This window comes from Eriocheir sinensis, chromosome 14 (assembly GCF_024679095.1).
Source record: "Eriocheir sinensis breed Jianghai 21 chromosome 14, ASM2467909v1, whole genome shotgun sequence".
In the NCBI taxonomy this organism is placed as follows: Eukaryota; Metazoa; Arthropoda; class Malacostraca; order Decapoda; family Varunidae; genus Eriocheir; species Eriocheir sinensis.
The window spans coordinates 4,527,849-4,553,267 of record NC_066522.1 but is presented as its reverse complement, the minus strand read 5'-3'; the positions used below and the strand labels follow the sequence as shown (position 1 = coordinate 4,553,267).

The window sequence follows — 25,419 nt, the reverse complement described above, 5'->3', positions numbered from 1 at the left end:
TAAATTCCTCCTATCCTATATTTTTCTCTATGACGGAAAAATCACGGTGAAATTAACTGTCCCTTCATCCATTCATTACTTTGCGTTTTACTTTTCATCATGATTATAAAAAAGAAGAATTTAAATATCCCCTCCCATGCTCTTGTTCCCTTCATGCTAATACTATTTCCTCCTCTTTCTTCTTTTCGTCCTTCTCTTCATTCTCCTCCTACACACATTTTCTTCATCACAATACTATAATCACACCCTCCATTTCCTCCTCTTTCTTCTTTTCTTCGTCCTCTTCATTCTCCTCCCACACACACACCCTCCTCCTCCTCCTCCTCTTCCCTTTACCCACCACTAACTACTACTTTCCTTCTAATGCTTCCCCGCCTCCAATTTCACCCACATGTTTTGTTTTCCTCCTCCTCTTCCTTCCTAGTGTTCCTCCATCACCCACTACTACTCTCCTACTTCATTTCTCTACTTCCCTTTTCTCTTTCACCTCTTCCTACACCTCTTTATCTTCTCCTCCGCCCAGTTTACGTTCTTTTTCTGTTCCTCTCCAGTATTCCTCTAACCCACTGATATTTTCCTTCCACTCCTTTGTCCATCTCCATCATCTCTTTCTTTACTTCACTTTCAGCTTCTCCACGCACTATTTTTTATCCTCTTCTTCCTCTTCTTCCTGTTCCTCTCCAGTATTCCTCTAGCCCACTGATATTTTCCTTACACTCCTTCGTCCATCTCCATCTTCTTCATCGCTTTCTTTACTTCACTTTCATCTTCTCCACGCACTATTTTTTATCCTCTTCTTCCTCCTCTTCCTGTTCCTCTCCAGTATTTTTCCATAAAGTGGTATACTACTCTTCTTCCACTCTTTTTCTACCTCCTTCTCCCTCTTCTCCTTTTACTCCTTCTCTACATTCTCCTTCTTCACCTCCTCCTACACATCTCCTTTGCCCAATTATCTTTCTTCTCTACCTCTCTCCTGTTCCTCTCCCACCCACTTCCACTCTCCTTCTACTCCTCTACCTCCACCTTCTTCACCTCCTCCTCCACCCATTACACGTTCTCGGGGTACTCACTCGAGGGTAGCGGCGTAGAAGGAGTGGGGGATTGCGGCCATGACCCCCGCGCCGTCTCCCGTGTCGTTGTCGCAGGAACACGCGCCCCTGTGCTTCATACGGGAGGCCAGCTTCTCGGCATCACGGATCACCTGCAGGAGGACGAGAAGAGAGGTGGGTTAGCGTGGTGATGGTGGTGGTGGTGAGGAGCGAGGAGGTTTAAAGGGTGAACAGTTGGTGGTTGTGGTGGTGGTGGTGGCGGTGGTGGTGGTGGTGGTGGTGGTAAGGATGAGCAGGTGGTATTGACACTAACACTGAAGAGGAGAAAAAGAAGGAGGAGCAGGAGGAGAAAAAGGAAGAAGGAAAAGAAAACTAAACTAAAAATTTACATGAACAAAAAAACAAAAGAGGAGAAAGAGGAGGAGCAGGATGAGGAAAAGGAAGAAGAATGAGAGAAGAAAACCAACAATTATAAAAAAAGAAAAGGGAGGAGGAGGGGAAGACATAGCAGTAGTAATAGTAGTAATAGAGGTAGTGAGAACGCCTACTCAAAAAGAAAAAAAATATGTATAAATATGTAAACGAATAAAAAATAGAGAGAGAGAGAGAGAGAGAGAGAGAGAGAGAGAGAGAGAGAGAGAGAGAGAGAGAGAGAGAGAGAGAGAGAGAGAGAGAGAGAGAGAGAGAGAGAGAGAGAGAGAGAGAGAGAGAGAGAGAGAGAGAGAGAGAGAGAGAGAGAGAGAGAGAGAGAGAGAGAGAGAGAGAGAGAGAGAGAGAGAGAGAGAGAGAGAGAGAGAGAGAGAGAGAGAGAGAGAGAGAGAGAGAGAGAGAGAGAGAGAGAGAGAGAGAGAGAGAGAGAGAGAGAGAGAGAGAGAGAGAGAGAGAGAGAGAGAGAGAGAGAGAGAGAGAGAGAGAGAGAGAGAGAGAGAGAGAGAGAGAGAGAGAGAGAGAGAGAGAGAGAGAGAGAGAGAGAGAGAGAGAGAGAGAGAGAGAGAGAGAGAGAGGAAAGAAGTTCTGACACAAATGGATCTTTATGGGGACCAAGTTGACAGGGGCAGCGACCGAGGAAAAAAAAAAAAAAAAAAAAAAAAAAGGAAAGGAAACTGGAGGCAAAAAACTTCAAGCCTTCGAACTTCTCCTTGTATATGCGAGCACGAGGAGGAAGTTTAGGGATATTGCTTCACCCTTGTTAAGCTCCACGCTAACGAGAGGATTACGGCTTGAGAGAAAAGGTTGTGGAATATTTTTTCTTATAGTAGGCTAGGTAAAGGAAGAAGGAAAAAAATACTATTAATGGAGAACTAGGAGTAGGGGAAGAAAAGTAAATAGTAGTGGTTGCAGTAGTAGTAGTAGTAGTAGTATCAGTAGTAATTGTAGTAGTAGTAGTAGTAGTAGTAGTAGTGGTATTAGTAGCAGTAGTTCTTGGTTTTCTATTATTTCGTCTATTGTTGATTGTCTATTGTTAATATTATGCTTTTTCTCTCCATCTCGAGTTAGGCAAGTTTTGATATTTTCCCGTAATTGTGCTTCATCTTTTTTTCTTCATCACGTCAGGACTTAACGCAAAACGCTCCCCCTCTTACGTGAACAAAAAAAGGATAATCTCACTCGACTCGCATGTCATTCAAAAGATTAAAAAAAAAGCTTCTCGTGCTCAAAAGCCAGTCCGACAACATGACAAAAAAAAGAAGAAAAAACGCAATCATAAACTTTTCAACCCTTTTATTTCCCGGACTGTTGTGCTTCTGGTATAACAAAAAGAAGAGGGAGAGAGGAAAGGGGATGAAGAAAGAGAAGAAAGGAGTAAAGGAGAAGGGAGAAAAAGAGAAACTATAAAAAAAACTACTAAAAGGGGATTAATCTTTTTTGCTGTTGTTGTCATCGTATTTCAAGCGAACTCAGGACCGAACACGAGGGAAGAAAAATGACCGCAAAAGTTCGTAAAGTCGCTGTGAAATTGGATCGTTAACTTGACAGGAATTATTTTTTGAACGCCATCTTGCGGCTGAAAGGAGGAGCAAGTGGGATGAGGAAGGAAGAGCGAAGGAACGGAGAAGGAAACTAGAGTGAAGTGGAGATTAGAGGGAGAGAGGGTAGAGAGGCAAAGGAAGTGAAGAAGTGTGTGTAATGAAAAAAAGGAAGAATAGAAGAAAAAAAAGGGAAGAATAAAAAAAAAAAAGACAGGAAGGAAGTGAAAATTTGAGGAGGGTGAGACATTGGACGTGAGGGAAAGGTGTGAAGAGAGAGAGAGAGAGAGAGAGAGAGAGAGAGAGAGAGAATCCTACAAATCCATGCATCATTTTGAGAAGTCACACAACAAAGGAAACAAACAAACAAACAAACAAACAAACAAACAAACGGACAAAGCATCATCCATATTCACCCTAATCCATCTGTTTACATTCTCTCTCTCTCTCTCTCTCTCTCTCTCGTCTATCTCACTCTCCAAATTTATCTTTTTTCCATCTTTTTATCTCTCTCCCTCTCCTTGTTCACTTTCTCTCCTCTCCTTTTTCTTTCTCTTTATCTCCCTTTTTCTTAACTCCTTTCTTCTCTTTCTTCATCCCCTGCCTATCTCCCTCGTCTGTTGTCTTTTTGTCTCTTCCCATCCCTTCCTCTTTCCCACTTTCTCCCTCCTCATCTTTTTTTTCCTCGTTCTCTGCATGCCTCTCTCCTTCCCTCCCTTTTCCTTTCTCTGGCCACTATTTATTTCCACTACCTCCCCTCTCTCTTACTTTTTGTTTCCCTTCACCCGTTACCCTCTTCCTTCCACCCTTCTCTCTCTTTCCCTCTTCCCTGTACCTCTTCTTCTCCCCTCAGTCCCCTCCCTTTCTTTCCCACACTCACCTTTCACATCTCTATCTTTTTCCCATCTTCCCTTCCCTTTCTCTTTCCAACACTCCCTTCTCATTTCTTTTATTCGGTCCTTGCATGCCACCCTGTCTCCTTCCCTCCCTCCCTCCCTTCCTTCCTTCCTTCCTCCTCCCCTTCCTTCTTCCATCCCTCCATCTGAAGTCTGCGTCGCACTACTACCAGCCACTCTTGGGACGCCGCGGCACAAGAACAAGGGAACAAACAAGGCGCCTTCCTCTCCGCTGTCTCGCACACAAACACTCGTTATAATCTTTTCTACACGTAATGCCTTCAGGGGCAACGACCGACACACGACCACACACACACACACACACACACAGAGAGGAGTTGACCCAGTTATAAGAGCCAGGATAGTGTTGGAGGTAGAGAGGGAAGGAGGAGGGGTGATGGGGGTAAGGGAGAGCATGGGGTAAGGAGGGGGGGGGGGTATGTGAGGAGCCAGGCAGCATGGTTTTCCACTTCAAGTTAAGCCTCCTGACAACGGGAGATAAATCGGTATATGATGCTACTAAGCTGTTGTTGGTGATGCTGGTGTTATCCCCGACACCACATGCTCTGCCTTGATAGGTGAGGGGGGGGGGGGAAGGGGAGAGAGGAGCAGAGGGTGAGGGGGCTTTCTACAGGCAGATGACGGAGGAGTGGGAGAGGGGGAGAAAAAGACAGTGAGGGGAGAATAATCAGGTCAAGTGTTGGTTGTTTATCGATGGAGAGAGAGAGAGAACGGCGAGCCTACAGATGATCGCTTTTGATAGGGCAGCGTGGAGGCGGGGCGAGGCGTGGCGGGGGGGCTAGCTAAAGGCGGAGAGGGAGGACTGGAGAAGGGCAAACGTGGTAGCAAGAGGAAGGTGAAGGGGACCAGACGGCAGCAAGGGATAGGCGAGTGAGAGAGCGAAAGTGGCAGCAATATGGCGAAGAGGAGAATGAGCAGGAGAGAGAGAGAGGCAAAGGGGAGTGATAGGGTGGAGGTTTTCGGCAGGACAGGGATGGGCCAGGGAAAGGAGGTTAGGCAGGGTGAGGGACAGGTTAAGAAGGGCAGTAATATGACGAAGAGGAGGTTAGACAGGCCAGAGAAGGGACAGGGAAAGGTGGCAGTGACAGGGCGAGGAGGAGGTTAGACAGGCCAGAGAAGGGACAGGTTAAGAAGGGCAGTAATATGACGAAGATGAGGTTAGAGAGGCCAGAGAAGGGACAGGGAAAGGTGGCAGTGAAAGGACGGAAATGAGGTTAGGCAGGTCAGGGAAGGGACAAGAAAGGGTAGGGTAGGGAACAGGCAAGAGAGAAAGTGAAGGAGACAGTGACAGGATGGAAAGGAGGTGAGACAGGGTGGGGGACAGGGAAAGGGGGACGGCGAGGAGACAGGGTATGAGGTTAGGTAGGAGAGAAGGGACAGGCAAGGAGGGAGGACAGAAGGGGGGATAGGCGAAGGGAGGAGGCTAGAAGGTAGGGCAGGGTATGGGGCAGGCAAAAAGTGGCAGCGTATGGTAAAGTGGAGGTTTGACACGGCAAGAAATGGACAGGCTAAAGGAGGACGGCGAGGAGGCAAAGTATATGGTAGGGAACAGTCAGGAAGAGAGAGAACGTGATAGCGATATGGCAAAGATTAGATTATGGGTTAGCAAGGACAAGGAAAGGACAGGTAAAAAGAGGACGGCGAGGAGGCAAAGTATAGGGTAGGGAAAAGTTAGGAAAAGAGAGAACGTGACAGCGATATGGCAAAGATTAGATTATGGGTTAGCAAGGACAAGGAAAGGACAGACAAAGTATAGGGTCGGGAACAGTTAGGAAGAGAGAGAACGTGATAGCGATATGGCAAAGATTAGATTATGGGTTAGCAAGGACAAGGAAAGGACAGACAAAGTATAGGGTCGGGAACAGTTAGGAAGAGAGAGAACGTGACAGCGATATGGGTGAGATAAGATTATGGGTTAGCAAGGACAAGGAAGGGACAGGAGCGCCAGATTCCCGGTTCACTGCACCCGAAGACCTACTTTGCTCATTAAGGTGCTCGACTCGTGCCCGGGTATGGGAGAGACGCGGGTGACAATGAGACTAGTGGTGGGAAGGAGGGAGAGGAGGGGGTGGATAGGGAGGGGGGTCAGGGGGTGGTGGTAGTGAAAGGGCTGAATGGAACAGTGTCAAGACGAAGTAAAAGATAATGAAGTTGGCGCCGGGTAATGAGAGGTGGAGATAAATAGTGACATGCAGACTATATTTATTGTTCTTGGCGTCAAAACACCTAAAAAGAGAGGCTGGTGTGTGTGTGTATATGTGTGTGTGTGTGTGTGTGTGTGTGTGTGTGTGTGTGTGTGTATATAAGTAGCAGCAGCAAAGGCGGGCATAGTCAAGAACACGTGCGTCCTACATCCACAATCATCTTCAGGGAAAAAAATATATATATACGAAATGAAAATTAAAGCAAATGACGCGAATAAATCCCCCACAGAAATATCCTAATCAGACGAATAAAATCCACAGAAAATTTATACTTATTCGATAAAATGTTGAGTCGTTTAAAGAGCTGATGAAACCTATAAATATTTTTGTCTTTGGTGATGGAGAGAGAGGGAAATAGAGAAATGTCGAATGGAATAGAGGAAGGTAGAGGAATAGAGTTGAAAAGAAGGAGAGAGAGAATATAGGGACGGAGACAGAGAAAGGAGGATAGAGAAATTTTAAGCTGAATTGAGGGAAAGAGAAATTAGTAGAGTAGAGAGATATATAGAGAATAGAGGGATAGAGGAATATAAAGTTGAACAGAGGGAGAGAGAGAATATAGGGACGGAGACAGAGAAAGGGGGATAGAGAAATTTTAAGCTGAATTGAGGGAAAGAGAAATTAGTAGAGTAGAGAGATATATAGAGAATAGAGGGATAGAAAGTTGAACAGAGGGAGAGAGAGAATATAGGGACGGAGACAGAGAAAGGGGGATAGAGAAATTTTAAGCTGAATTGAGGGAAAGAGAAACTAGTAGAGCGAGATATAGAGAATAGAGGGATAGAGGAATAGTGAGTTGAAAAGAGGGAGAGAGAGAATATAGGGACGGAGACAGAGAATGGGGGATAGAGAAATTTTAGGCTGAATTGAGGGAAATAGAAAACTAGTAGAGTGAGAAATATATAGAGAATAGAGGGAGATAGAGAAATGTTGAATCGAATAGAGTTAATGATACCTATAATAAAGGTGTCCTGGTTCTATGGTGATGGAGATAAGAGATAAAGGGGACAAGGGAAAAGGGGGTAGGATAATGGAAGATAAGAGAATAGAGGGAGATAAAGATATTAGTCGAATGGAGCTGATGGCATGCATAAAAATGATTGTGTTTGGTGACGGTGATAAAGAGAGATAAAGGGAACAGAGGGGGGGGTAAGGGAGGGGGGGGGGGTAAGGACAATCAGTTGTTGCCCCGCGCTGCACCTCCGCTCCTTCTTATCGCCACAACATGTTCGTCCTCGATAGATAAGGAAGGAAACGCGCATCAAGGTTCTAAAACCCTGTGATGAAAAAAGGAGGTTGTGACTATCGGGTGAAAATACAAAACTTGACCCATTATGATATACGCTCGCGATGCTCGATTTGATAAAGGAAAATAAGTGTCACAGGATCTCTCTTTTTTTTTTTTTTTTTTTGTTGTTGTTGTTGTTGCTTTAATAGTGCTTTGGTGTTTTTTTGTGTGTGACTTATTTTCAAATAAATATTTTTTTTTCAATTTTCACTTCCAATACGATGATTTTTTTTATACCTTTTAGTGATCTTCAATACAAGCACGAACAGGCACACGAATACACATACGCACACACACACACACAAAAAAAAAAAAAAAAAAAAAATCCAACATACATGAACTTACTCGCTATGCCATTCTCTCTCTCTCTCTGGCTTCAGTACCGAAAATACCAACCACACACACACACACACACACACACACACACACACACACACACACACACACACACCAGCCCACGCCTTCCCAACACCTGTCTCAACTCTCCCTCCCCTCCCCTACCTTTCGTTTTCCTTCACCTTCCCCCCACCCCTCTTTGGCCTCTCCCCCCCCCGTCCCTCCTCCCCTTCACCTTTTATTCACAGGGCTCCGAGACTTGCCAACCCGGACACCCAGAAAGAGAAAACAGATGGACCTCAACATAATACACAACTTTGGCTGACAACAAGGAGGAAAAGAAGGCAGAGAAGGGATGGGAGGAGGAGGTGAAAGGGGGCAGAGAAGGGATAAATGGAGTGGTGGAAGGGAAAGGTGAAGGAGAAGGAATAGGGATAGGAGAAGGGAAACGATGAGAGAAGAGATAGGAGGAGAACAGAAAGGAAAGGAGGAAGGAGAATGGGAGAGAAGGGATAGGAGGGGACGGGAAAGGGGGAGAAAATGGATAGGAGGAGGGGAAGGGAAAGGGAGAAGAGAAGGGATAGGAAGAAGAGGGAAACGAAAAAGAGAAGGGAGAGGAGAGGGAGAGGCAAGGAGAGAAAGGGAAAAGAGAAGAGAAGGGCTAGGAGGAGGAGGAGGAAAAAAGAGGAAGAGGAACAGAAAGAGGAAAACGAGGAGGAACAGGCGATGAAGGAGGAGGGAAAGAGGTTTAAATTCTTCCTACCTCATAGTGAACAGTCAGGTGAATCTAATCATGCCTATCTTCCGTTTTCATTTCCTCACACGCCTCTCGTCTATCTCGTGCCTTTGTTTGCTTCCTGCGCCAGATAACGAACGAACAGTATCAGGTCAATGCTCCTCGTGATGTGAGGTGTCTGGCCCTTCCTGTTTACTCTCAACAATAACAGGTGCATTCTCCTCCTCCTCTTGCTCCTCCTCTTCCTTCTACTCCTCCAACCTGTCTCTTTCTGTACATTCATAAAAATAGCAACGGCATCTTCTTTCTTCTGTTACTTCGCTTCCTTCCCTTACTACTACTACTACTACTATTACTACTACTACTATCATTGCTCTCATCAACACCAGTAACATCACACGCCATTATCATCATCATCATCATACTCGCCACTCTGCATCACCAACACCTCCATCAACATCACTATACAACCTCGGCAACACAACACCGCCAGCCCTTAACCACGCGAGCTATGAGGGTGTTGAGAATTGGGTGCTGATGGTTACAATGATATGACAAGCTTCGTAGCACACACACACACACACACACACACACACACACACACACACACACACACACACACAAGAGATTAACACATTTCTTAACGGGAGAGGGTTAGAAAATAGGGAAATAGATATACAGACAGGTAAAAAAGATATAGAGAAAGAGACTAAATAATAAATGAATGACGAGACAAATCCTTCCTCACACGGTCATTTCCTGTTACTCACGCCACTCATTTCATTCATCGGATAATCTAAGGAAAAGCAAAGTCACGTCTCATTCTTACGTCACTCCGTCTAGTCATGTCACACCAACACACAGTCATAAAGGCAACAACCCTCAACGCTTAGTCATTCCCCCGCGGTCCTGCCCCGACACGAGTTAAAGGGTCGCATTTTAAAACATTTCGTCGCCCAAGTTCACATATTTGCCAAGGCTTTCGTAGGAGTTGTGGCCATTTCCAGGAGTAGCTTTATGACCCTGGTAATAGTTTGACCTTTCCTCTGTACCGTGAACCTAAAGAAACACTCATTAGAACCCGATTGACCCCCTCTTTGACCTTTAGAAATAGTTGATGCGAGAACTGAAAGTGTCTTATAATATCGACTTATACTTTGACGGGATGATAAAAAGAGAGGATGAAAATAAGTATACGAGTAGACATTCCTTCAAGTCATGCCCTTCACAGCCAACCAAGTAACAGGAGTGAAAGGGCAGAAAAACTCATGAAACAATTCCTTTTACTTTTCCTTATTATTATCATTATTTTTTTATGCTTTTGTCGTTATTTCATTTTTACCGTCATTCTTTTTCTTTATTTTCCTGCTTTGCTTTTAGTTTATTCAATTTTGTTTTCTGTTATATTCAGAAATTACCGACACTATTTTTCTATCTTCTTATCTTTTTCTGTGTCCTCTTTCCTTTTCTTGTTTCTTTTCCTAACCTCTTTCTTCCTTCCAATTCCCGTCTCTTCCATTCTTTTTTTTCTCATCAGCTTTCCTTGTCCTCCTCCTCCTCCACTTCCTCCGTTCTTCTTCTCTTCCATTTCAACCTTTTTCCTCCCTCCAATTCCCGTCTCTTCCATACTTATTTTCATTTTTCCTTGTCCTCCAAATCCTCCTCCACTTCCTTTCTTCTTCTCTTCCGTTTCGAACCTTTTCCTCCCTCCTATTCCCGTCTCTCCCATTCTTTCCTTCTCCCGTTTGACCCCTTTTCTCTCTCTCCAATCCCAGTCTCTTCCATACTTCTTATCTTCATTTTTCATTTCCCTCCAAATCCTCCTCCACTTCCTTTCTTCTTCTCTTCCGCTTCGAACCTTTTCCTCCCTCCTATTCCCGTCTCTCCCATTTTTTCCTTCTCCCGTTTGACCCCTTTTCTCTCTCTCCAATTCCCGTCTCTTCCATACTTCTTATTTTCATTTTTCCTTTTCCTCCAAATCCTCCTCCACTTCCTTTCTTCTTCTCTTCCGTTTCGAACCTTTTCCTCCCTCCTATTCCCGTCTCTCCCATTCTTTCCCTCTCCCGTTGGACCCCTTTTCTCTCTCTCCAATCCCAGTCTCTTCCATACTTCTTATCTTCATTTTCCTTGCCCTCCATTTCCTTTCTTTTCTTCCGTTTCCATTTATTTTTCTATCTTCCCACTTCCTGTTGCATTACATTCTTTCTGTTTGATATTTGGCCTCTATTTAAATGCTCCTGTTTTTACCCTCTGTCTTATGGCACCTTATATCTAACCTTTTTTTTATTTCATTCCCATTATTTGTGTTGTTGTTTTTCCTTGCCCTCCGCTTCCTTTCTTTTCTTTCGTTTTGATCTCGTTCTTCCCCTTTATACCCGTCTCTTTCATCCTTTCCTTCATTTTTATATCATATGTTTATCCTACTTTCTCCCTCCAAACCCTATCTCTTACATGCTTTTTAACTTCACATTTTCTATCCTTTCACTTTCTTCCTACTTCTCTTCCATTTCAACCTCTTTCCTCCCTTTAATACCCTTCACTTCATCCTTTCCTTCATTTTTATATCATATGTTTATCCTACTTCCTCCCTCCAATCCCTATCTCTTCCATACTTTTTAATTTCACTTTTTCTTTCCCTCCACTTCATTCCTTCTTCTTTTCCATTTCAACCTCTTTCCTCCCTTTAATACCCATCACTTCATCCTTTCCTTCATTTTTATATCATCCGTTTATCCTACTTTCTCCCTCCAAACCCTATCTCTTACATGCTTTTTAACTTAACTTTTTCTTTCTCTCCACTTCCTTCCTCTCCTCCATTTCAACCTCTTTCCTCCCTTAATACCCATCACTTCATCCTTTCCTTCATTTTAATATCATCCGTTTGTTCTATTTTCTCCCTCCAATCCCTATCTCTTACATGCTTTTTTAATTTCACTTTTTCTTTCCCTCCACTTCCTTCCTCTCCTCCATTTCAACCTCTTTCCTCCCTTAATACCCATCACTTCATCCTTTCCTTCATTTTAATATCATCCGTTTGTTCTATTTTCTCCCTCCATTCCCTATCTCTTACATGCTTTTTAACTTCACTTTTTCCTCTCTCTCCACTTCCTTCCTTCTTCTCTTCCATTTCAACCTCTTTCCTTCCTCCACTCCCCGTCACTCCCATCCTTTCCTTCATCTTCATATTTTCTCCCTTGGTCACGCTCCCTACACAACCAACAAAATCAATACCCAACAAGAACAGGTAGCGGCAAATCATCTTGGGGCTCTTATACGCAAACTAATCTCCCTGAAACCGCGTCCCCCGCAGCCTCAGGGAGAGAATGGGAGAGTAAACGAAGGGAGACAAAAGACTATATACAGGGAGGGAAGAAGGGCCATACCTACCCAATCATGTCCTAGGACCTATATATTGATTTATTCTTGGGTCTTCTCCTTGTTTTCTTTCTCCTCTATAACTTTGCTTCACATTTTGCTATTCCGACACTATCATATTCTTCCTATGTTTAATGTTTGGCGTCTTTTAACTGTTTCTCTCTTATCTGTGTCTAACCTTCGTATTTTCTTTCCCCTCTATAAGCTCCATATGTTATTCCTAAGAAACTACTCTCTTGCTATGTTCAATGTTCAGCCACTTTTTAGCTGTTCTGCCATTTTCTGTCTAGTCTGTCTTAGTGTTTACTTACTTTTTAGCTGGGGGGGGGGGGGGGGGGTCTGATCTCTGTCGAACTTTCGTATTTTCTTTCTCCTCTATAACTAAGCTCCATGTTTTGCTGGTCCTAGGAAATCTCTCTTGCTATGTTCAATGCTTAGCCGATTTAGCTGCCCTCGTGTTGTTTTTGTCTGTCTTTTATATTGTATCTTAAATTTAACCCATCTTTCAGCGCCTCAAATGTAGGCTATTTTGCTTTCCCATCTTGACCTTATCAGTATTTTATCCCTTCATCATTTGGGTCATACAAACACAATCTTCCATCTCTGTTATTATCTTTCCCAGCTTCTTTTCCCTTTACTCTCTGTTCCTAGTGATATTATATTACTACTACTACTACTACTACTACACTATAATTAAAACCAAGCCCTTACTACTACCCCTATATTCTACTACTACTACTACTACTACACTATAATTAAAACCAAGCCCTTACTACTACCCCTATATTCTACTACTACTACTACTACACTATAATTAAAACCAAGCCCTTACTACTACCCCTACAGTCATAACCAACCATCTCTATACCACCACCACAACTAAAACCACATTCCCATTACCAACACAACATACTCTTACACCAACAAACCAACCATTCCTGGCACGATAACATCCACTACTACCACTACTACTAACTCAACCACCTACCATAACCACCACCTTTACAACCACATCCACCACCACCACCTATTAGTCTCCCCCTTAACCACTACCACCTTCTCCTTCTACTTCCCTCCCTGCCCTCAGCACCACCGCAAGTCGTGCTGACCCCCAACGCTGTGATTGTGGCTGTGGTGGTGGTGGTGGTGGTGGTGGTAGAGGCAGCGGCTGGTCGATGGGGGTTATTGCTCACCTCAGCCTTTCCTACTTCCCCCCAATTCCCCCAAACCCCAAAGCCCTCACCCATTACCCGCCTACCCAGCACTACGCACGGGCGGAGGGAATGTGACCGTCAGCAGGAGTCAAGAGGAGGAGGAGGTGGTAAAGGAAGAGGAGGAGATAGGGAAGGAGGAGGACTGGGAGAAGGTAGTGACGAAGTGAGAGGAGGAGGTAGTGAAGGAGAAGGAGGTGAAGGAGGTGTGGGAGGAGGGGAAATAAAGGAGGAGGAGGACTGGGAGAAGGTGGTGAAGAAGAAGAAGTGAGGGGAGGTGGTAGTGAAGGAGGAGGTGAAGGAGGAGGTAATGGAGGAGGAGGAGGAGGTGGTGAAGGAGAACGAAAAAAGAGAGGAAGGAGAAGGAAAAGAATGACAAATGACTGAGGAGACGACAGCACCGCACTGATAAAGGATGAAAAAGGAGGAAGAGGAGGAGGAGAACCAGAAGGAGGAGGGGGAAGAGGAGTTGAAAGAAAAGGAGAAGAAAAGAATGAACAAAAAAAATAATAATAACGAGACAGACGACGACATAAGCGATAACGGAAGAAAGAGCAGGAAGATAAAAAAGAGAGCCAGAAAGATGAAGTTAACGACGACAGCAACGAGAGGCAGAGGAAAGGAGAGGAGCTATTTTTTATATAGATAAGAATGAAGGAAAAGAGATCAAGGAGAGCCGGGCAAAAGTCGAACCATGAAAATATATATGAACGGAGAGATAAAAGGAGGGTAAAGAAAGAAGGAGCAAGGACGAAAAAGAGGTTTGAAGGTGCGATAGATAAAAGAAAGGGAAATAACAAGAGAGGAGAGGAGTGAAGAGGAGAGGAGAGGGACGTGAAATATGCATAGGGTCGATGGGTGTTGACAAGGCGGAAGAAGGAAGAAGATGGAGGAGGAGGAGGAGGAGGAAGGAAGAGAGACGTTGATGGGTGCCAGGAAATTAAGTGACCACAACACACACACACACACACACACACACACACACACACACACACACACACACACACACACACGGGATGAGTTAGCATTGCATAAACCACAACATCGAGACCAAAACATGTGAACGAAGAAGACACAACACCAGAGGAAGAGGAGAGGAGGAGGAGGAGAAAAGAGAAGGAATGGCTGAGTCTGCTCTTCAAATCGACAGTAAATTTTCCAACTCAGCATCATCATAATCATCAATATCACCACCACTACCTCCACTAATTTCATCACTACCACTATCGCCATGATCACTACCACCACCACCACCACCACCACTATCAACACCAGCTTCCGGACCACCAACATTAAGGTGATCGTTTGGCACCAAGATTAACACTTTTTAACTCTCTATTGACATGTTTATATACGTATTCATTACACAGGTATACACAAGGGGAGTCAGGATACACACACTACACCTTTGAGACTTAATGGACCGTATTCTCAGACGCTTTCGGCTCTCACAACTAATATTTTCGAGGGCCGCAAAGGAAAGAAAGTTTGGAAAGTTTCGTTTAGTCGGCGCAACATCTGTGGTCATATGCCGGAGAGAGACAGAAGGGGAAGAAATTATAGAAGGGAACAGATCTCAGGAGACGGGACACAACCCCCGATTAATAACTGGTACCCATTTACTGCTGGGTGGAGAGGGGCGTATGGTATCGGAAAAGCCACCCAAATTTTTCCACTCCGCCCGGGAATCGAACCCGGGCTCTCTCAGTTGTGAGCCGAGTGTGCTAACCACTGCACCACGAAGCCCCCAGGCCACAAAGGAGATTAGTCGGGTTCTCAAGAGTGCTTTTCACATTCACGGTGCAGAAGACTTGCCAAACTTTCACTAGGTTCATAAAACTACCCATGGAAATACCCACAACAACCTCTACGAAAGTATTATCAAATGAAGGTGTGTTAGCCCCGAAATGTTTACGGATATGGGCAGTTATCTCCTCTTTTGTCCGCCTTATCCATACATATATCTAACCTAAACCAGAGCATGACAGTCGCCTCATTTGTGTGTTATGCGTGAGTGGACGGAGTGGACGAAGATGAGCACCATAGCCACGCAAAACTGTAGCGTATTCTCCCAACATGACCTTTACTTTTAACGGTCAACTAATCGCAGCATGAATATCAAATAGTGAAGTTAGAGCGTCAAGCCATGGAAGTGAAGGACCAGGGCGAGACGGTTCGAACCCCAGTGCCGGAGCGTGACGTCAGGATGGGCATCTGGTCTTACTTAATTAAACCCCTAACCACGACCTTAAAACAGCGACCCTAATATGAACACACACACACACACACACACGCACACGCACACACACACACTTGGAATGAAAACACATGAGGACCCAAAGTTACTGCAAGCAAAAGTTAAGCAAAAGTTATCTTAGTGTGTGTGTGTGTGTGTGTGTGTGTGTGTGTGTGTGTGTGTGTGTGTGTGTGTGTGTGTGTGTGTGTGAGGGGGGTAGGGAAAAGGGCATGACCGTGAAAATAATTAATCGAGCAAAGTGGGACAGGAAAGTTAGAGAAGAACATGACTTTCCAGCCACACACACACACACACACACACACACACACACACACACACACACACACACACAACGTTCGTTTCTCTTAACTTCTCCCAGACTTTTGTACTAATGTTTTGGAGAGTTCACGGCCGTGGCGGTGAAACTGGCTGGCTTGTGCAACTCGGAATGCGGTGAGTGAGCACGCAGACAAAGAAAGCAAGCAAGCAAGTAAACAAGGAGGAGGAGGAGGAGGAGGAGGTAGGTGTGCGTGCGTGTATGTGTGTGTGTGTGGGGAGGGGGGGAGGAGAGGAATGTAGTAACTGTCTTTTTTTTGTTTTTATTTTCTCTTTTAAAGTAGTTTACTGCAAATTTTCTTCTTTTCCTCTTTACCCACGTCCTCTCTTCCTCCAACTTCCTCGAACTCTCCCTCTTCTTCTTTTTCTTTATCTTCTCCTTTTCATATTCCTCTTCTTTTTCTTTATCCTTTCCTTTTAATATTCTTCTTTTCCTTTATTTCCTCCTTTTAACATTCCTCTTTTTTTTCTTATTTTTTCTTTTTTTTTTCTTTTCCTTATTTATCCTACTTTTGGTCTCCTTTTTCTTATTCTTCTCCTCCTCCTCCTCCAAAATGGCCTGCCTGTCAGTCTCTCTTTACCTTTCATAACCTTGGCAAATCCCTGGCCCCTGATGTTTCTTTCTTTATCCTCTTCCTCCTCCTTTCCTGTCCATTTCCATCCCCCATTCCTTAATCCTTCCGTGTCATATCCTACTTTCTCTTATTTCCATGTGTTTTCTTGCATATTCTATTTTCGTTACATAATCTTTTTTTCTTTTATTTTCTCTTTTTTTATATCGTTTCCTTCCAGCCTCTTATCTTTTTTTTCTTTTACTTCTTTTACGACTCGATCTTTTCCTCCTTCTTCTTCTCCTCCTCCTATTCGTCGTCTTCCTCCTCCTCCTCCATTATCATCGTCCTCCATCACCTCCGCCGCCTCGTCCTTGGGGAGTCAGCGGCCCGTGTTTGTGTGTTTGTTTGTCCTCTTTATGCCCTTCCTCCTTACGCTCTCTTGGTTTTCTTTACTGTGAATTTTCTTTTTAAAGCTGTTTATTTTTTTTTCTCCTGTGCATTATTAAGATTATTTACCCAACCATTAACTTGCATCAATTTCTCTATCTATTTTTTCTATTTTTATCTATCGGTCTAACTTTTCTGCAATATATTCTTCTTCAATTATATTCTTTCAATTTCCTGTGTTTGTTTGTTTGCAGGCAGTCTCATACATATTTTTCCTGGAATTTCTTTTCATTATTCTTCATTGCGTGTGTGTGTGTGTGTGTGTGTGTGTGTGTGTGTGTGTGTGTGTGTGTGTGTGTGTGTGTGTGTGTGTGTGTGTGTGTGTGTGTGTGTGTGTGTGTGTGTGTGTGTGTGTGTGTGTGTGTGTGTGTGTGTGTGTGTGTGTGTGTGTGTGTGTGTGTGTGTGTGTGTGTGTGTGTGTGTGTGTGTGTGTGTGTGTGTGTGTGTGTGTGTGTGTGTGTGTGTGTGTTTTCCTTTTGTGTGTCTGGCTCGGCTCAAGAGATTCGCCATCGGGAGCGTGTCTTTGCAACCCTTCCCTCGGCTGTCTGGCTGTCTCTCTAGCCGGCGGGTCTGTCTGTTCTGTTTACCTTCATGTCGGCTTGTCTGTCTTACCCGGCTGTTATTTCTTCTCTTTTTTTCCATAAGCATATCGAGATTTTCTGATTGTGTTTGTGAGGGTGTCTGTTTGTCTGTGTATCTCTTTGCTTCCTATGTTTCGCGTCTAAGTGCCTATCTGTCTGTGTGTGTGTGTGTGTGTGTGTGTGTGTGTGTGTGTGTGTGTCTGTGTGTCTGTGTGTGTGTGTGTGTGTGTGTGTGTGTGTGTGTGTGTGTGTGTGTGTGTGTGTGTGTGTGTCTGTCTGTGTGTGTGTGTGTGTGTGTGTGTGTGTGTGTGTGTGTGTGTGTGTGTCTGTGTTTGTGTGTGTGTGTGTGTGTGTGTGTGTGTGTGTGTGTGTGTGTGTGTGTGTGTCTGTGTGTGTGTGTGTGTGTGTGTGTGTGTGTGTGTGTGTGTGTGTGTGTGTGTGTCTGCCTCTTCTTCCCTCTGGCGTTGTTACCTCTAATTAACTTCTATTTTTAGCCTCGTCGTTGTTGTTGTTTTATTGAAATCTTTTATTTATTTAGTAGTTTTATTTTTGTTGTTGTGTGTGTGTGTGTGTGTGTGTGTGTGTGTGTAGGTGTGGAGGGGGGTCGTAATCTCTCTCTCTCTCTCTCTCTCTCTCTCTCTCTCTCTCTCTGATCGATTTTAATCACATTTATCTTCCTTCTCTCCTTTCCCCCTCTAGCTTTCCTCCATCCTTCCATCCTTCCCTCCCTCCCTCCCTTCCTTCATTCCTTCCTTTCTTCCTCCCTCCCTCCCACCTTTTCACGGACATCAATCAACCTTTCCTCCTACCCACCTTCCACTGATCTCCTACTCTCGTCGAAGATGAGAGAGAGAGAGAGAGAGAGAGAGAGAGAGAGAGAGAGAGAGAGAGAGAGAGAGAGAGAGAGAGAGAGAGAGAGAGAGAGAGAGAGAGAGAGAGAGAGAGAGAGAGAGAGAGAGAGAGAGAGAGAGAGAGAGAGAGAGAGAGAGAGAGAGTCCCTAGCGGCGGGCCAGTACCCACTCAGCGAGATACTTGTAATTAATTGCACTATGTAAGACGTAAAATATAGAAAGAAAAGAGAATTTGATAACCATGATGGAACTAAAATTATTTATAAAAGATTTTCAGATTTTAGGAAGATTTTCAGATTTAAGGAAGATTTTCAGATTTAAGGAAGATTTTCAGATTTAAGGAAGATTTTCAGATTTAAGGAAGATTTTCAGATTTAAGGAAGATTTTCAGATTTAAGGAAGATTTTCAAATTTAAGGGAGATTTTCAAATTTAAGGAAGATTTTCAGATTTAAGGAAGGAAGAAAAGTGGAGAAAATAATATATGTAAAAACAACAAGAAAAAAAGAGCAAAATTGAAATACAGAAAAAAGAAAAAAATTAAGAAAAACTGAAAGAGGGGTATAGTGCAAAGGAAACAAGAAGACGGGGTGGAGAGGAAGGAGGGAAGAGGAAAAGTCAATAGTTATGAACCTCGAGTCTTCCTACTTCACCCATTCCCCCTCTATAACTCTCCCTCCCTTCCTCCCTCACTCTCCTTCCCCTCTTCTCTTTTCTCTGACTCTACACCTCCTCCAGTTCTGCCTATCCATCTATCTCCCTTTTTCCATCTGATGTCAATATTTTCCTTTCCTTCACTATCTCTTCCATTCATTTCTTTTCTTTCCTCTTTTTACAATTACTCAAAATCTTCACCTTTTTTCACTTATCTGCTCTCGTCATCTCTCTTCCTGTTTTCAACCCTCATTTTATTCTCCTTCTCTCGTCTCCTTTTCCACTTTTCTTCTCTCTATATTTATCTATCTATCTCCTGTTATCCCATTTCTCATCACAAAAATCCTTCCATTAGTCTTTCTTTTTTCTCTTCTTTTCTCTCCGTCTCCTCTCCTCACCTTTCCTCTACACTTCCTGTCTTTCTCTCCCTCCTTTCCATATGACCTTCACTCCTCCTTCCTTCTCTCTCTACCTGGCTATCGATCTATCTATCTACCCTTCTCTCTGGTAATCGATCTATATATTTACCCTTCTCTATCATCTATATTATCTCCGGTTACTCAATTTCTCATAACTATAATCTTTCCACTAATCATCTTCCTTTATTCTCCTCTCCTCTTTTCTCTCCTCACCTTTCCTCTACGCCCCCTTTCTTTCTCTTCCTCCCTTCCACCTTTCACTTCACTCCCCTTACCTCCTCTCCCTACCTCCCTGCTCCTCAGTCTTCCTCGGCGTTCCACTTCCCTCCTCCTCCTCCTCCTCCTCCTCCTCATTTTAGATGCAAGATTACTTTCAAAATTTCCCGTCGACTTAATATCTCCAACGACCCATTTTCCTTGCGGCATTGAAGGACGAGGAGCAGGAGGCACTTAGCTAAATGTGGTTTTCGTGAGGGGATGGAAGGAAGGATGGAAGAGAGAGAGAGAGAGAGAGAGAGAGAGAGAGAGAGAGAGAGAGAGAGAGAGAGAGAGAGAGAGAGAGAGAGAGAGAGAGAGAGAGAGAGAGAGAGAGAGAGAGAGAGAGAGAAACTTTCTTTTTTTTCTTTTCTATACCTTTTTCCTTTCCCTCCCTCTACCCTAACTCCATCTTACTACTACTACTACTACTACTACTACTACTACTGCTACCACCTTCCTCTTACCGGCACATTCGTTAAAATATAAAAAAAAACTTAATATGACGAGTAAAAGATAAAAAAAATAATAATGTTTACAAGATCCCCCCTCAAAAAAAAAAAAAAAAAAAAAAAAAAGGATTAGCACAGTATTGGTTGTTTGCGGTTCCCTTGATTAAAAAAAATATATATACCGTCCGCTAATAAGTCGCGTTCGTGTCTGCGTGAAACATGAGCTCATTTAGGAAACCGACTTTACGTAATCCAGAAATTATGGGACGAAAGAAAATATGGACGAGCCGTTTAAATGAATTGTTCTGGCGGTGAAAACGTGAAGGGAAGGGAAGGGGAGAAGAAAAGGGATGGGGGAAAGAAAGGGGAGGGGGGGATGGAAGTGGAGGGAAGGGGAGGGGGGGATGGAAGGGGAGGGGGGGGATGGAAGTGGAGGGGAGGGAAAGGAAGGGAAGGAGAGGGTGAGATGGAAGTGGAGGGAAGGGAAAGGAAGGGAAAGGAAGGGAAGGGGAGGGGAGTTGAGGGGAAGGCGGGATGGAGGCTGAAAGGGAAGGGAAGGAAAGGAAAGGGAAGGAAAGGAAAGGAAAGGAAAGGAAAGGAGGGGGGATGGAAGGGAGGGAAGGGAAGGGAGGGGCTGGAAGGAAGGAGGGAAGGGAGGGCGGGATGGAGGCTGAAAGGAAAGGGAAGGGAAGGGAAGGGAAGGGAAGGGAAGGGGTTGGGGCTGGATGTGGAATTTAATTTTGCATAGTGGCATTGTCAGGTCACGTCCGTTTTTTTTTGGGGTGTGTGTTTGTTTATTCGCATTTTTTATATTACGGTTATTATGAAAGGGGGAAAATACGTGATGTTGTTAATAATGCAATGTTCTATTAAGTTATTATTATTATTATTATTATTATTATTATTATTATTATTATTATTATTATTAGTAGTAGTAGTAGTAGTAGTAGTAGTAGTAGTAGTAGTAGTAGTAGTATCTCCAGTCTTCGCTCCCTTATTCTAAATTCCTCTCTATCTCTTTCCCTACATTCCTCCTTTTTCTCCCTCGTTATCTCAAGCCTTTCCAGCATTTATCTCTATCCTCCTTCTCTCTTTCGCTACATAATATTATCTCTTTTCCCCTTTCTCCTCATATTCCTTACCCTTACCCTCCCCTTCCTCCCTTCTCCCAACATTCCCTACAATCCAATATTACTCAGTTCTCTTCAATCTTCCCCTTCTCCCATGATTCCTAAATTCCACATCACTCTCCCTTCATTTCTCCCCATCCTTCCCTAAACTACCCCCCCCTCTTCCCCTATTTCCAACATCCCACCCCATCATTCCTCCTTCCCTACATCCTTCACCTCCTGTTTTTATGTTCACTCCCTCCCTATCCTTTCACCTCCACCGAATCTGGCAACATCCCTTTCTTTCTATTCTTCCCTATATTCTCTCCCTTTCTCTCTATATATATCTTCATTTATCTATTCTTCTCTTCCACTCCATTTGCCTACATCCTTCCCTTTCACTTTCCTCTATTTCTCCTTACACCTCCCTTTCTTTCTATGTCTTCATTTATCCATTCTCCTTCCCTCTATTCCTCCCTGCATCTCTCCCTCTTTCTCCCTACATCTCTCCCTCTTCCTCCCAATCGATCGCTTCACGTATTCCATCTTCTCTCAACTTTCCTATAAAAACATAAAAATTCCACTTCCAGCCTCAACCCTTTCCCTTCCCTTCCCTTTCAGCCCCCCTCCATTCCTCTTCCCTTCCCTTTCAGCCCCCCTCCATTCTTTTTTTTATCTCACGTGACTAGCCCGGCTGCCCCAACGTGGACGGCGCTCACGTGGCCCACCTCACGTGAGAGCCAACAGCAGCAGCAACAGTGGTAGGGCCGGCCAGATAGCAGGGGAGATTATAGTGACGCGCAGAGACAAGTTAGGAAAGACTTGGCTTGAGGGAGTGATGGTGTTACGCGCCTCCCGCCCTTTCACTGGCAACGTGTGTGTGTGTGTGTGTGTGTGTGTGTGTGTGTGTGTGTGTGTGTGTGTTAAAAGGTATTCTATGTTATTGCCGATATACGAGCCATAAAAAGAATGCATACAACTGTTTTGAACTACATGTATGAAAAAAGTGTTATACAGACGCAAAGTTCGCTGTCAATTCCCTTCTCTTTTTATTTTTTCCATCTGATCAAAATTCTTCCTTTCTCTCATTTCTTCAACATCGTTTCCACAGTAACCTTCTCTTCTTCCTTTCCCTTTTTCATCCTCTTTCTTCTTCCTTTCCCGTCCCATTTTCACCCTCCTTTCCTCTTCCTTCCCCTCCCCATTTTTACCTCTTTCCTCTTGTTTTCCCGTCCCATTTTCATCTCCTTTCCTATTCCTTCCCCTCCCCATTTTCACCTTCTTTCCTCTTGTATTCCCGTCCCATTTTCACCCTCCTTTCCTCTTGTATTCCCGTCCCATTTTCACCCTTCTTTCCTCTTGTATTCCCGTCCCATTTTCACCCTCCTTTCCTATTCCTTCCCCTCCCCATTTTTACCTCTTTCCTCTTGTTTTCCCTTCCCCTTTTCATCTCCTTTCCTCTTCCTTTCCCTCCCCATTTTTACCTTCTTTCCTCTTGTTTTCCCTTCACATTTTCCTTTCCTTTCCTCTTCCTTTCTCTTTCCTTTTTCACCTTTCCCCTCCTTATCCTTTTCACATTTTCACCTTCCTTTCTTTTCCTTTTCCTTCCCATTTTCACCTCCATTCCTCTTTCTCCACTTTTACGATTTCTTCCCGACTCCAGCCCACTCTTACATCTTGTCTTCCTATTTCCATTTTCCTTCTACTGCATCGCTCTCCCGGTTCCCTGCGACATAATGGATGGTATTCTCAGACGCTCCCTTCTCTCTCAACAACTATTTCCAAATGTCAAAGGTTATCAGAAAGGTTCCCACGAGTGTTTTATCACGTTCATGGTACAGGAGCTTTGTCACATTACCACCAGTCATGTAAATCTACCCATGGAAATACCCACAACTCCTACGAAAGCCTTATCAAATGTGGGTGTGTGAGCCCTAAAACGTTTAAGAATATGGCCTAATATCTCCACAGACTAACAAGAGGGATGGAAAACGCAACGCATCGAACAAAGGTAACCAGGGACTTTTATAACTGAGCCGAGGATATAATGGAAAGCGTTCGGCAACAAAGCCAGACAGCAGAGGCGGCGGCGAGCTGATCCTGTTGTGGTTATTAAGTGAATCGAGTTAGACGAGGCTGTTTTTATTATTTTATGCTCCAGCTCCATTCTCTCTCTCTCTCTCTCTCTCTCTCTCTCTCTCTCTCTCTCTCTCTCTCTAATCTGCATATAGCCCCATGAAGCGAATCTACTAAGCCGGGAGTTCAAGGAGGTATCAGAATCTCGTTAGGAGGAAGAGGAGAAGTATTAGTAGTGGTAGTAGAAGTGGTGGTAGTAGTAGTAGTAGAAGTAGTAGCAGTAGAAGTAAAAGTAGGATGAAGAGGAGAAAGAAGAGAATGAGGAGGAAAAAGAAAAAGAAAGAAAAAAACGAAAAAAAAACGAAAAAGAAAAAGAAAGAAAAAGAGAGAGGAAGAAGAAGAAGAAGAAGAAATGAAGGAGGAGGAGCTAGGGGAGGAGGAGGGGAAGAACGATAAAACGAAGGAGGAAAAGAACGAGAAAGAGGAGGAGGAGAAGGAGGAGGGGCAGGAGAAAACGTGTAGAAGGGTGGCGGGAGGCCTCTATCCTCTTATCACAACATTACGTGCATCAGGGTGAAGAGGGGAGGCCGCAGAGGGTGAGAGTAAAGATAGCGAGGGCGGTGAAGAGGGACGGAGCGGCCTACATAACAGATAACCTACGTAACAGAGAGAACCCAGACATTGTAGAGTAGTCAGGGCAGATAGCAGAGAACCAGGTGAGGAGGCGAGCTTACAGAACACGTGCCGGAGGAGGATGGGGTTACCTGGATTCAGACAGAGGTAGAGGACGTTGGGAAAGGTTTGGTTATGCAGTGAACTAATATGACCTATCTTTCGGCCACTCCTCTAACTCTTTTTAGGAGCAGAGACTAGCGGGCTTTTTTTTCATATTTGTTTCCTTCCTTTTATGCCCTTGAACTGACTCCTTTGCTGTAAAAAAAAAAAAAAAAAAAAAAAAAAAAGACTGCTGATGATCTTACCTAGCCCTTCCCTACACTTCATTTCCATTTCCTGCCCTTTTCCTTCCATTTTTCACATTTCCCTTCCCTTTTGTACACTTAATTTCACTTTCCTGCATACTTATTCCCTTTCTTGCGCTTCCCTTCCATTTTCTACTTTTCCCTTCCCTTCCCTTTCCTTAACCTCTCTACACACGTTCCTGTTCTTGTTTTACCTTTTCTTTCCACTTATTTTGTTTTGCCAGTCAACATATTTTCCTCCTATCAATCCAATGTTCTTTTTTTCTAACATTCTAAAACCAATATGCTTTCCTTTTCTTTCCTTTCCTTTTCTTTGACACGATATCCAACTCCATAATTACCTTCTTTTTCACTTTTGCTTTCTACCTTTCACGTTTCCTCCTTAGCGCCAAGTTCTTCTTCTTTATTTTATCTTTCCTGTCTTTTTCCTTTTTTCTTCAACATCCTTATTTCTCCTATTGACCGTAACTCTTCTTTCTTGCTTCGCTTTTCATCATTCACACTGCAGCTGATCCACTTCTAATATCCCTAATACTTCTCTTTCCTTCCCTTTCCACCTCCATCGCCTCTCTCCCTAACAAGCCCTTTTTATCCCTTTCTCTTCGGCAATAATCTTCCTCTAACTTTTTCAATTCTCTTCCAATCATTCCTCCAACGCAGTTGCTCTCATTTCAAACATCCTAAACCCATATGCTTTCATTTTCTCCTTTTCACCTCTTCCCTCAGACCTCCATCATCATCTCTCTCTCTCTCTCTCTCTCTCTCTCTCTCTCTCATTTTTTTTCCTTTTACTTCAACAAAAACTTTCCTCCTACAGCTTTTAACTTTTCTTCCATGTTTCTCCTTTCTCTTTTCTTTCCTTTCCCCCTTCAGCATCTCTCTCTGACAAGTCTTTTTTTGGGGGTCCCTTTTTCCTCAACAATCTTCTTTCTCCAACTGTCTCGAACTCCTCTTTCTTGCTTCTCTTCCCACTAAACTTCCTAAAATCCAATATTCTTTTCTTTTCTTCCCTTCCCTTTCCTCCTCCATCATCTATCCCTCACAAGCTATTCTCTCCCCTCTTCTTCAAAACAACCTTCCTCCTGCAGCTCTTAATTAACTCTCTTTTCTCGCTTCTCTTCCCATCATTCCCATTGCAAATACTTTTTCCTACCTTTTCCTCGTTCTCCTCCACTTTTCCTCCTAATTCCCTCGTTTTTTTCTCCTTTTTTTCACTTTGCTTCCTCCTCAACTCCCCTCTTTTTTTTCATCCCACGTTCTCCTCCACTTTTCCTCCTAATTCCCTCGTTTTTTCCACTTTTCCACCTTGCTTCCTCCTCCTCAACTCCTCTTTTTTTTCTTTCCACGTTCTCCTCCATTTCCCCCTTTTCCCTTCCTCGCGCTTCTC

At 43.8% G+C, this 25,419-nt stretch overlaps 1 protein-coding gene across 1 annotated transcript in view; it reads right to left on the bottom strand.

The window, feature by feature from the left end:
- The window catches only part of LOC126998347 (uncharacterized), a 178,425-nt gene that overhangs the window by 116,085 nt on the left and 36,921 nt on the right, over positions 1-25,419 (bottom strand). The window contains exon 3 of the mRNA XM_050859858.1: positions 1,071-1,201. Coding sequence (XP_050715815.1) covers positions 1,071-1,201 — 131 coding nt within the window. The remainder of the gene's footprint in view (positions 1-1,070; positions 1,202-25,419) is intronic.